This window comes from Lissotriton helveticus, chromosome 2_1 (genome assembly GCF_964261635.1).
Source record: "Lissotriton helveticus chromosome 2_1, aLisHel1.1, whole genome shotgun sequence".
Lineage (NCBI taxonomy): Eukaryota > Metazoa > Chordata > Amphibia > Caudata > Salamandridae > Lissotriton > Lissotriton helveticus.
Genome location: NC_136059.1, coordinates 344,265,819 through 344,278,237, shown reverse-complemented (window position 1 = coordinate 344,278,237; position 12,419 = coordinate 344,265,819). Strand labels below are relative to the sequence as shown.

The 12,419-nt window shown below is 38.2% G+C and overlaps 1 protein-coding gene across 2 annotated transcripts in view; it reads right to left on the bottom strand.

Annotated features, from left to right (window-relative positions):
* Positions 1–276: 276 nt before the first annotated feature.
* SPEF2 (sperm flagellar and cilia associated 2) overlaps positions 277–12,419 on the bottom strand; it is a 1,151,963-nt gene continuing 1,139,820 nt past the window's right edge. For both annotated transcript variants that reach the window (XM_078674939.1, XM_078674940.1), the window contains exon 35: positions 277–813. In XM_078674939.1, coding sequence (XP_078531065.1) covers positions 733–813 — 81 coding nt within the window. In that variant the 3' untranslated portion in view covers positions 277–732. The remainder of the gene's footprint in view (positions 814–12,419) is intronic.

Here is a 12,419-nt window from a genome sequence, read left to right as displayed (position 1 = left end):
GTGTACAACCTGGCAAAAACTCTTACCAAAGCCGGTAACTCTTGCATAGGTGAGATCTAATGGCTTGGCCAATGCTTGTTTTGTCTCTCGGCCTCCAAGTACTGCGTCTCACCTCTGTTTTGCTGTTTTTTTAATCGGGCCACTGCTTTTACCCTCAGAGTGCGCTATTATTGCTACTGCCCACCTGTAACGTTTAATGTGTATGTTCCCACAGTGAAATGCATGCATTGGCAGAAACTAGCGAGGTGCCTAAGCAAAAATAACCACACACTGGTGGAGAGCTCAAAACTTTTATTTCAACAGGCAAAATGTACAGGAAATGAGATTACAGTTATTTAAAACTACATTAATGACACATTTTGCCTTGCGACATTGCTTAATTAACTGCTAGTAATGTTTTGTACACTATTCATTTCATTAAGTCCTTGAGCTATTTGGACTTTGGTACAATAAATATACTTCGCAAGGATTTAAATGACTTCCCAGTATCAAACATTCAGAAAGCTTCAGTGGAAATTAATCTTAATAGAATGTTCATATTTTGTTGTTCGGTCTTATAATATAGGTGCATTTCTTGAGTAAAACAATACTATTTTCAACAGCATTACACAGATTCACTCTTCAGAATTTCGATGCGGTCATATAGCTACTATAGACTCAAACCGCCAGAACAAATATTGCCTTCTTTCATGCATATTAATGCTTGCATGGTTCTCCGATGCTTTCCGCGCCTCATTCGGTCTTGGTAGGAATAGATGCCTGAAGGTCACCTTCGAGTGCTTGCTTGATTTTCAAAAGTATTGACTGAATGTCCTATGGAAAATGATACATGGAAGATCAATTCATATTGTGATGCTTACATTGTGTATCTACTGTCTAGTGACTCAATAATTAATATGAACAAACCGCCGGGGACATTGGAATGCAGAGTCTGAAACGCTGAAAGATGGTGGTATTCAGGGGGGAAAAGTTCAAACGTGATACATGACAATCGATTTTAGGAATAGCCTAGAAATAGTACAAGGTTCCTCATGAACTATAGTAAAGTGTGAAAATGTAATGAAGAACACTAACATAATAAATACATTTCTGATGAAAAACATATAACGATGACACATAGAGGATTTTGCATTACATCGACATATCATATTAGTGAAACCCGGAATAAATAACATGCCTTCCAACAATCCCTATCCATATCACTTGACCTAGCTATAACAAATAGCCCTACCAAAGCGATAACCTTTACCCTTTCCCCAATTCTGAATTTAAACCTCAGCTTAACCTAAGCCCGGGCTCTATCCAATAACGATAGGCATACCCAGGTGCTTAAACCAACTAAGTCACTTCTTTTTTTTGAGTTCAAAATATTTTGTTGAGTTTTCATATTAAACAAATAAAACAAAGACAATACAGAATAACATCATTGAATAAAAATACCTATTCACAATTTCGATATATAAAGAACGTCAAATGAATTACTAAAAAGGTAACACAATTGCATATACTCATCAAAAATTAATAGGAGAGGAAAGAAAACCAAAATTTTAAAAAACATATGCATTGACTATAAAAAGAGCTACAATCTTATAGAATTTTTGGTCAGTTATAATAACAATTCCAAAGAGAACTAAACATAAATATATAATTAAGAAGCTAAATAAATATCAACAGGTTTCCAAAAAGAGTGATAAGAGTTAGCAGTATGAATAATACCATGCCAAGACAACTGAGCTCCTCTTCTTGTAAATACAACCCATGACCACCAAGCATGAACTGATAAGAGCGAAACATCTTTCCAACAGAATGTAACAGATTTTAAAGCAGCTGATATCAACAAATTAAAGAGTTTACCGTATAAATTACTTAATGCTAGCGAAAGAACATTAGATTTGCATATCAACAATTTGAATAAAACATCATCCTGTATATTTAATATCTCCTTTATAATATCCCACACTTCAGTCCAAAATTTGAAAAGTAGATGACAATCAAAAAGCATGTGTTGTAACGTACCAGGATGTAATTTACAGTGCCAACAAATTGAAGACTGAAGAAGTTTAGCTTTAAATAAACGTAATGGAATCCATAAACAGTTGTATAAAATATAAGAATTAGTTTGATAAAGCGAAACCGGTAACCAACCAGAAATACTGTTAAGCCAGATATTTTTCCAAGTTTCAGTAGATAAGGAGATTGAAAGTTCATTATTCCAAAAAACTGAAATCATATTTAGGTTATTTCCCAGAGAATTAGATAACTTTTTATATAAAATAGAAACACCATGGGATGATGTGGCAACAGTTTGAATATAAATTGATAAATCAGCTTTAACATTAGAGGGAATAACATGAGGAAATTAATCTAAAATCAAATTACACACATGTTCATATTTGGTAAGGTCAGACTGAGGTAAATTAAATTGTGTTTGTAGACCTTCAAATGATATAAAAGCATTGTTGTAATAGACATCTTTAAGATGGAAAGTACCAGCATTAATCCAGGAATATCAAAAACAAATGTTTCTATTTAATTTAATAACCGAGCTATACCATAATGACATCTATTCCGTATTAAACATGGGAGATTGAAAAATTGATTTTAAATCATTAAAAATCATTTTGGTGGATTTAAGAATAACAGAATTATGAAGAAATTATGATTTATTAGACATGGTAACCAAAGTGGGTAGTGGGAATGGTGTCACTATTGATTTCTCAATATGAAACCACATAAAAGGATTATTTAAAAAGAAAGGATTAGACCGTACAGAACTTTGCTTTAAAATAAAAGCTTTATGATAATGAAAAAAGTCAGGTATTCCAAAACCTGCATTACATTTGGGCATTTTTAATTTTTTATAACTAATACGAGGTGATTTGTTATTCCAAAGAAATTTGGAAAGAAGTTTGTCAACATCTTTGTAAAACTTTAATGAAAATTTTGTGGGAATCATGGCAAGGGTATAGAAGATCTTAGGAACAATAGCCATTTCAATGGAGTCCATTCTTCCCCACCAAGACAGGTGGAGTGAAGATCATTTGGATGTTTTATCTTTAATATATTTAAATATAAATTCTCAGTTCAATGTTAATGTTGATTTTATGGATGAAGCAAACATACCAAGATACTTCAATTTATCCTTTTGCCAAGCAATATCATTCGTTGGTATCACATCAGGAGTACAGTAAATATTTAAAGGAAAAAATTCAGTTTTATTAGTATTTAATTTATATCCAGAAACTGTGGAATAGTTTGAAATAATCTCTAAAAGGGAAGGGCATGAGGATAAAGGATCACTGATAAATAGAAGTACATAAGCTAAGGAATTAATAATGACATCTTTAATATTGATTCCTATAATATTTTCACATTTTCTTAAGGAAGTAAGTAGAGGCTCAATACCTAGAAGAACCCAAAGCAGGGAAAGAGGGCAACCTTGTCTTGTACCTTTAAAAAGGGAAAATTGGCTTGAAATTTGGGCATTAATAAATAAATGGGCAGTTGGAGCAGAGTATAAAGCAGAAATAATGCGGATAAATGAGTCACCAAAATTAAAGGATAATAATGTAAGGAATAAAAATTGCCAGTGAATTTTATCAAAAGCTTTCTCAGCATCGAAAGCGAGAATTCCTGATGGTAGAGTTAAAGTAGATCCTTGTTCAATAACATGTAGCAGAGTTTGTGTATTGTTGGCAGAATACCTGTTCTTCATAAAACCAGACTGATCTGGATGGATAATAGATTCTAACACAGGGGTTAATCTGGAAGCAAGTATTTTAGCATATCATTTACAATCTTGATTAAATAAAGAGATAGGACGAATATTTGATACACGTGTTGGATCCTTATCAGGTTTGGGAATTACAATAATTAAAGCCTCAGTAAAAGAACCTGAGGTAATTCCTGTAAAAGTAAAAAAGGTAAAAAGTTGAAATAAATAAGGAATAAGTTGCAATTGAAATTCTTTGTAAAACTCAGCAGGAATACCATCAGGACCAGGAGATTTATTTTTAAAGAGATTTTAAGTACTGATTTAATTTCATCTTGAGTAATAGGTGAGTCAAGCCTCATTTTATCCATTTGTGAAATCTCGGGTAGTCCACATTTAGTTAAAAAAGAATCGATTAAAGAAGCATCATCAAAATTTGGTTTGCTATAAAGATTAGAATAAAAATTCAAAAATTCATTTACTATATAATTGTGGGATAAAGCAATTTTACGATAAGAACCCTGAATTGAATTTATTTGAGTTTTATCTTTTTTGATACGCAAATAATTAGCTAGAAGTTTTCCAGATCTATTGGCATTAAAATGAAATTTGGCTTTAGAATTAGAGATCTGAATGCCAGCTCTTTTGCTAAGGATTGAGTTAAATTGATATCGAAGTTTTTGTAATTTGACTCTATATCGAGGATCATTAGACGTAATAAAAAGTCTCTCAAATTTTGCAATTTGCTTTTCCAAATATTTTATATTTGCATTAAAGGTTTTATTTGTTGTGGGCCATAAGGGAAATAGTTACGACTCTAATAGAGGGTGTAAAAGCATCCCATCTATTAACCATATAAGTAGAACCTTCAGGATTAAGAAGGAAATATTCCAGAATGGCATTTAAGAGCTTAGGTTTATTAAAATCATTAAGAACAATGTCAGTATTCATTCGCCATCTAGACTGTTTTGTAAAGGCTGAATTTAAATTCAAAACAAAAGAAAGCAAAGCGTGATCCGAAATATCAATGTTACCAATCATAGGTGTATTCACTGCTTGGAGACTAATAAGTAAATCAAGCCTAGAATGAGAATTATGTAGATTAGAAAAGAATGTAAAACTTTTCTCTGTGGGGAAGTGTAGTCGCCAAATGTCAAAAAACCTTGTGGTTTGAATAAATAATTTAAAAGCACTTCAGTTGTAATACTAGACCAAAAATCAGGATCATCAGCAGTAGAACCATAATTATTTAGTAAAAATATGACAGAATCATGAACTTTAACTTTAACTATATAACATATCTCCCTTCAGTATCATACATTTTACTCAAAATTTGGCAATGCACTCGTTTTGCAAAAAGATTAGCCACACAATTTTTTTTGCCATTTGCAGGAGAAGAAACAATATTATCAACACACTTTTTTCATATAATCTAAGATTATGTCATCAATATGGGTTTCCTGTATAAAACAAATATCTGCTTTGCAAGTACTTATATAATCTAAAATCTTAGTACGTTTTACTGGATGACGTAAACCTTTAACGTTTAATGAGGTTATTTTAAATTTATGAACATTAGCCATAATAAAAAAAGAAGAGAAAAAAGATCAAGAAGAGGAGTGAAGTAAGAATGAAGGTAATAGTATGGAAAAGTAGTCGCTCCAGAATATACAAATAGGAAAGAGGAGACAAACATATATAAGATGACAACAAATAAACATCAATACCAAGAATGAAACGCACACACGCTTCGCAAGCATGACCAAAACTGGTGGAGCCCAGTGACATATCTATAGTGAAACAAATGACATTTATCCAGTCAGAAATATATAATTAAATCTGTGTTTAAATAACAAAGAATAATCGTAACCATAAATTGCTGCGAACGTTGGTCCAGGAATACTTTCAACCCTTCTGGACAATCAAGGAACTGAGATAAATACAAATATACATATTAAAGCATCATTCAAGTGACAAATTCATGTGTATCCATAGAAGTCTGTGAACGTTGGTCCAGAAACACTTTCAAATATTCTGGACGTTGAAAGGACTTAGAATAATTATCTTTCCAGATATGCATTGTTGAAGGATCGAATAAACCATATTTAAAACCAAGACTTCTCAAATGAGGGCGACAATCAGTAAACTCTTTACGAATCTTGATAGTCTCTTTTGCAAAGTCTTGGTGAATACAAATTCTGTTGCCATTAACTGTTAAAGAAGGTATTTCCCTTGCTGCTTTTCTTATCATGACTAAATGATGGTGTCGCAAAACCTTAAACATCATTTGTCTTGGCTTAGTGTGCTGAGGATTACGATGGGATAGAATCCTATGCGCTTTATCAATTTCGAAAGTCTACAATTAGCGCCTTCCACTTCCTCTGGTAAACGAAAAATACGTAGATTGTATTGCCTGTTGCGATTTTCCATATCCAGAAGAAGAGCAGACATGGGGGAAATCGTTGCCACAACTGGTGTAAAAGTGTCAATCTTTGCTTTATTGTCTTGTATTTTAATTGAATTGTCTGAGATTTTCATCGACATGCTGGCCATATTCTTGCGCAAATTTTTAATCTCTGACGCAATGGTGTCTGTATTTGCAAGGAGTGCATGAAGCTCGTCAAGAATTAAAGCGATAGAAGGCTCACTAGATTCTACTACGATATTTCCTTCTCTTATTGAGATTTTGTAAATTTGTATTCTTCATTTTCATATAATAAAAGGAATGAGTAATTAAATATAATGTACAAGTAAAAAAGAGATGTTTAGAAATTACTTCACTGAGAATGCTGGTGCAGCAGCTAAAACAGACTGTGGGGGTGGTTAGGCCAAAGCTAGGCCCTTTCCTGAGTAATACCTCCGCCCTCCTGACAGAAAATATGGGAAATACCTGGTTGTAGAGCTTGAGGCTGAAGCAGGCTGGAGCTGGCTGGAGCAGGAGGAAGAAAAACCCCTTTCCCACGTCAAAAAAAGAAAACCAACGGCACCACAGAACCAGGTACACCTTCAAAGACTTATTCCATTAATTTTCAGTTGTTCCTGACTGAAAAAACGTCAGTCAATGATAAAACGGGCTCCTCTATCCCGGAGATCACCGGGAGGTGGCCATCTTGTTTAGCGTGCTCGCGTGTCTCCTAGCTAAGTCACTTCTAACCCTATTATCAGCTCTAATCCTACCATTTCCAATTAATTAATTATGAAAAACTTGTTTTCATGTTTAATGATGTTTCCTTACGAATGATCAAAATAAAATTAAAAACATTCTTTTGGTAATTTTAATTGTAAACAACCCTTGGTCGTTTCTCTAATTATTTGCTGTCTTTCATTTTATCAATAAGAACTCATTGCCCAATTTAAATAAGGTGATTAGTCAGAATAATCTATACTGATATGCATGTTTGACTCAAGCTAATACAGCTACAATTACTCTGAATTATATTCTTTTGTATATGTTTACAATCTTTCGTTCAGCACCTGCCTAGTACAAGAATGCAGTTTTAGATCGGCTATGCTGGCTTTGCATGTGTGTTGTTTAAACACATGCACACTTATAGTCAGTTTTTTATTAGAACTTACTTTTGGTAAATAAATGTAACAGGGAATACAGGATCTAAAGAGTCGGGAGAAAATGTCTTTCACTGTGTGTTAGAGTAAATAATATTCTTACCTTTTATAAGTTATGAGTACTATGAAATGGTATAGGAGGTACAGTGATAGGTACATTTGTGGACTGTCTGAAATCCTTATTTTGGTTTGGAAAGTTTCCAGAAAACCTTACGTCAATGCAACAGATTGCAATGGTATGATTTTATTTTGTATGAAAGGTAGCAGTACCTCTGCTAGACGTGAGATACTTGTTCTGTGACGTTGACTACTGCATTACTAAGATTATGATGAGTTTTTATTGGAGAGAACATGTATTGCTATGATAGCTTTACTTGTACTCTCCTGTTCCCCATATCTCCTACAGCGCTATGATCAGGGTGACCACCAGGCCATTATGGACACTGTTTACAGTTCTTGACTTTTGTGCTACAGTTTACTGCATTCTGGGTGTATCAGTCTTATTTGCTTTCATTATTTAACTAAACTAATATACCTGAAATTGATGAGTTGTAGGTGAAACGTTCAAGGCTGAAGATAGTTTACATAATGACTTGAAGTGAAGTGGTCACCCTAACTAGAATGAAGTTTAACAGGTCACTCTCTCGGTTCAATTATATGCTCTCAAACCGTTTCATTTATTAGTGCTATGTTGTGATGTAAATAGCCTAAATGCTGACTTAGTAAGGGATCAGTGGTTCTGATTCTAAGGTGCATGCATGACAGAAGGTGTTGGAAACAGTGTTCATCATTGCGATTGAATATTAGTGATGTGCATGATGAATACTGGAGGTATAGATGAAGGTCAGCATCCATGTGACAAAAAGGGAAGAGGTAGTCAGCCTCTGAATCATCTTCCTCTGTAAAACCATAATCTCTGCTCGATATGTCTACGGCATTAGTGTTTGAGCCAAGTATTCCCTTCTTGTGGTGCAGCTGTATACTTTTTTTACTTCATTGGTGTGACATGCCTTGTTCCCTGTAGAGCATTTGATCATACTCTTTAACATTAGTAGAAACTGCAATGACGGCTCTGTCTTTGACAGTTTCTCAATGAGAAAGTCCTCCTCTGTGATACGAAGCTTTACGTGTGTGGTCTCCTGCACACTTGATTATAGTGTGGTATGTGCTTGCGCAATCAGATGTGGATAGCTTGACTGACTACGGCTCCGAAGATGTGTCATCTAGGGGTCTACATTATAGTCATGCTATGGTAATTGCCATAATTAGTGGGTGTTTGGCTGATCAGTAGTGAGGTCCTAAACTGAGTATGTATATAGAGATTTTGCCAAAGACAGTGATTGGGAGGGTAAAGGTGCAGGTGGTTGTGTTGGTTTTCTAGGCTTGTTCTTTTGGGAATGGGATAATCCCTGAGCTCGTCTGATATTGCCTGCTCAAACTTAAAGCAAAGTTTTTTGGTGTGAGCTTGACCAATTGCAGGTGGCCAGTGACTGTATCTTTGACAATTACTCAATGCTGCACAGCAGATTCATCAACTTTGTCCTCTTCAGAAGGTGATTGTTCAGAGTGGAGCCAGAGTCTGGATTCAAGATTGACCTGAGAGTCTTGCCCGATTCCAAGTTAGGCTGTGTATGATGTTAGTGCTGGGACTGAGTGTCTCGGAGTTGAAGTTCGTTCAGTAGGGCATGAGGTATTTTCTGTGCCGAGCTGAGATACCTCAGAGATTAATAATTTTCCGGAGTCCCCTCCCCATGGGTATCCAGACTACCAGAAGGCCCAGCCCTTACACTAATAAGTTCTCTTAACATCCTTGACAATATGGCATGTCCAGAGGATGGCTCTCTTGAGAGAGAGACTCTCTACTGCATCTTATAATGTGCCCAATATCAATCCGTTTGGTGCTGGGTAGTCCTATTTTATTTTTTTACAACAACAGCCTTTACAGACCAGACAGCCAACTTAGGGGGTCATTAGGATGGCGGGCGGACTTTGCCCGCCCGCCATCCTCGTGGTAATAGGGAACGCCCGCCATAAGGGCGGGGGTCCCGTGGGAGGTATTAGGATGTGCCCGCCACAGTGGCGGGCACATCCTGTATGTTAAGCATTGTGGCAGGTGGTTCTCTCAGCACCGCCCGCCACAATGCTTAAAAATCCCTTTTGCATTTTCATGATCAAAGCGGCAGGCACCGCGCGGTGCCTACCGCTTTGATTATGCAAATGCAGGGGGGTACCACAGGTACCCCCCCGTGTGCACCCCCCTACTCTCCTTCACTCTGGGGGCCCACAGGGGGCTCCCAGACTGAAGTCCGCATGCCACCACGGAAAGTCATTGAAAAATGCCTATCATAATATGGCTGGCGGTGTCTGATAGACACCGCCACCATATTATTCCTTTTCCTCCCAGGCAGCAAGGCTCCAGGTGCTTTAACGTGTCCGTTAAAGCACCCAGCTGCAGGCTCCAGCAAGGCCTTGGCGTATCATACCCAGGCATCCCCAGTGCTAATTTCACTGGACAGTGATCTGAAAAGGTGCGTGCCGGAGAGTAACGGCTTGGATGCCTGTACCCAACCCTCTGGAGACGAAGCAATAATCTATACGTGCCCATGTGCCCGTACGTGACGTGAAATGGGTGCCCTCTCTCTTTTGAGGATGAGAGTACCGCCAACTGTCTATGAGATCACCTTCCTCAATAATTCCCTGCATGGCTTCCTGGGATCGATTGTAGTGATGCATCTGAGGGTTAGACCTATCCCACGTCGGATTCAAGGCTACATTAAAATCACTCCCCCCATATTAAGTGCGTAGTACCCACTGTAAGTATCTTCCCCATACTGATGTATAAAATTCAGGGGTGTCTATGTTCGGGCCATAACAGTTTGCTATTTTTACCGTTTCTCTACCCAGCCTCCCCCAAGCTATAATGTACCTCCCATTAGGATCTTCCGTGACTCCCATTCAAAGTCCGTTTTTTAATCAAGATGGCTGTGCCTCGAGCATAATAAGAGTAGGAAGCAAACAATCTTATGCTCGCCCATTTACTGGCAAAAGTGCTCGGAGCCTTCGGATTCATATGCTTCTCTTGTAGCATAACTATTTGTATCTGCTGCCTGTCCAGAGATGCCAAAATTTGACTACACTTTTTCTCATTTACTAAACCCCTAATATTCCACGACAGTATTCGTATTGTATGATCGTCACCTGCAGCCATTTCTCCAGTTCCTGTCACTAACTGCTGAGTGGAGTAATGCAGCAATGCCAGCCTGCCTCCTCAACAATGTTAACATATCTTCAGTCATGGTATGTCTGCGTAAAACACCCCCACCCATTCCCCCCCTTCCACTGAAGCATCCCAATCATGCCAGTTTCCCCCAACCCTCCCCCACCCTCTTAACAAACATCATAACTACGTAGAAAGTATCCTTAAAGAAAGTCCAAGAACAGTTATGGGGTATACCCGTGTGGGGATGCTCTGCTAGGTGGCCCACAAATACCTCACATTCCTCCAGGCATCGACCGTATCCGCCCATTCCCCTGGATGAGTGTCAAGGGTGTCCGGTTAGTCAGTACTCTGTCTTCATGGCCAAAAACCCACATCGTGTTGACTTGAATGCGAATCAATAGGCAGCTGTTCCTAGCACCAAAGTTAAGTGTCACCATGTGGCTCTGCCAGACTCAAGTGGAGATTGAGTTCCGCTTCAAAAGAACAGACTCCAACCCTCTGAAATACTACTTCACATCCGAGGTTTGCGTTTACGGGCCATCCTTCGGATCTGGGGACAGTCTATTGTGCTTCTTGATTTTTTGTAGAAACGCGTCCACCTGCTGAGGTGTAGTATAAATTCTGTGCGCACCCTGATATGTTACTCTCAGCCGGGCAGGGTAGAGTAACGCATATGCAATCTGAGCCTCTCTCAACTTCTGCTTTACGTGGATACATTTCTGCCTTTCTTCTTGTACATGCAGTGTAAAGTCTGGGAACATAGTGAAGGGAACTCCATCGGAATGCTTGGAATGCTTTGCCAATTGCATTGAGACAGGTCACGGATCTGTTGGCCTTTCGGAAAAAGCTAAAAATGTGGCTGTTCACCAATTAATAACAGGTTTCATGTCTAGGGGAGCTATCACTACAGCGCCAGGACACCGTTTGGTATCAGCGCACTCTATAAGTGCTATAAATAAATAAATAAATAAATAAATAAATAAATAAATAAATAAATAAATAAATCATATAGAAACTCCTTTTTCTCTCTCGCTACCCGTAGCGCTGCGTCTCTGTCCTTATAATTCAAGAGACGTGCAATGATTGGTCCAGGCGCAGTTTCAGGAGGTGGTCTGGGTCCAAGCGCACGATGGGCCCTCCCCACAATGAATAGTGAGGACAGTGATTCTACTCCTATCACCTCCTTAAGTAATTTTTCAACGTAGTCCACCATCCTGCCCGTGTTTGTACTCTCTGGTGTGCCCAAAATTCGGATATTATTCCTCCTACTGCGTGCTTCGATGTCCTCGTTCTTAGCTGCTATGATTCTTAAGAGTTTATCCATTTGCTTTACAGTTTTTCCGATATTCTTTGTTTCACCTCTTTAATTCTTGTTTCTTGTCTATTTAGTTTACGGGCTATCACATCCATTCTTGTCGTAAGCATATCCACCTTATCTGCAATAGTGGCAAATCCTTGCCGCACTCTGGTGAGTACCGATTTGAGTTCTGTACTCACGCCTGGTTGTTGGTCCTGAATATCGCCGACTACTTCCCCCTCCTCCTCCTGTGGGTGGTGCCTTGTTCCTTTCTTGGCCTCAAATGTCAGACGAGGCTGGCGCGTGTCCATTTTCCCCATGATAGTGCTCGTCTGTGGCCAAGCCCTCCCTTGGCGCAGCAAGGAGTCAGGTTAGGTATACTGCACGTTTCTCTTGTTTCCCAATGCACACAGATCTCACTTGTAGGCTTATGAAATAAAAAAGGGGGGATACCACTGTATGTTCGCCCCTCCACCATGCACGCTGTGTCATGAGTACCTCCACTTATGCACAACCCTAGAGCCAGTATGGGCACACCCGCTTATACTTGTCTCCTGGAAGCCACTCCAGTCTGAATCATCCCTCACTCCGGTGTTTGTCAAAGGCTTACTGTTCAGTATGTTCAC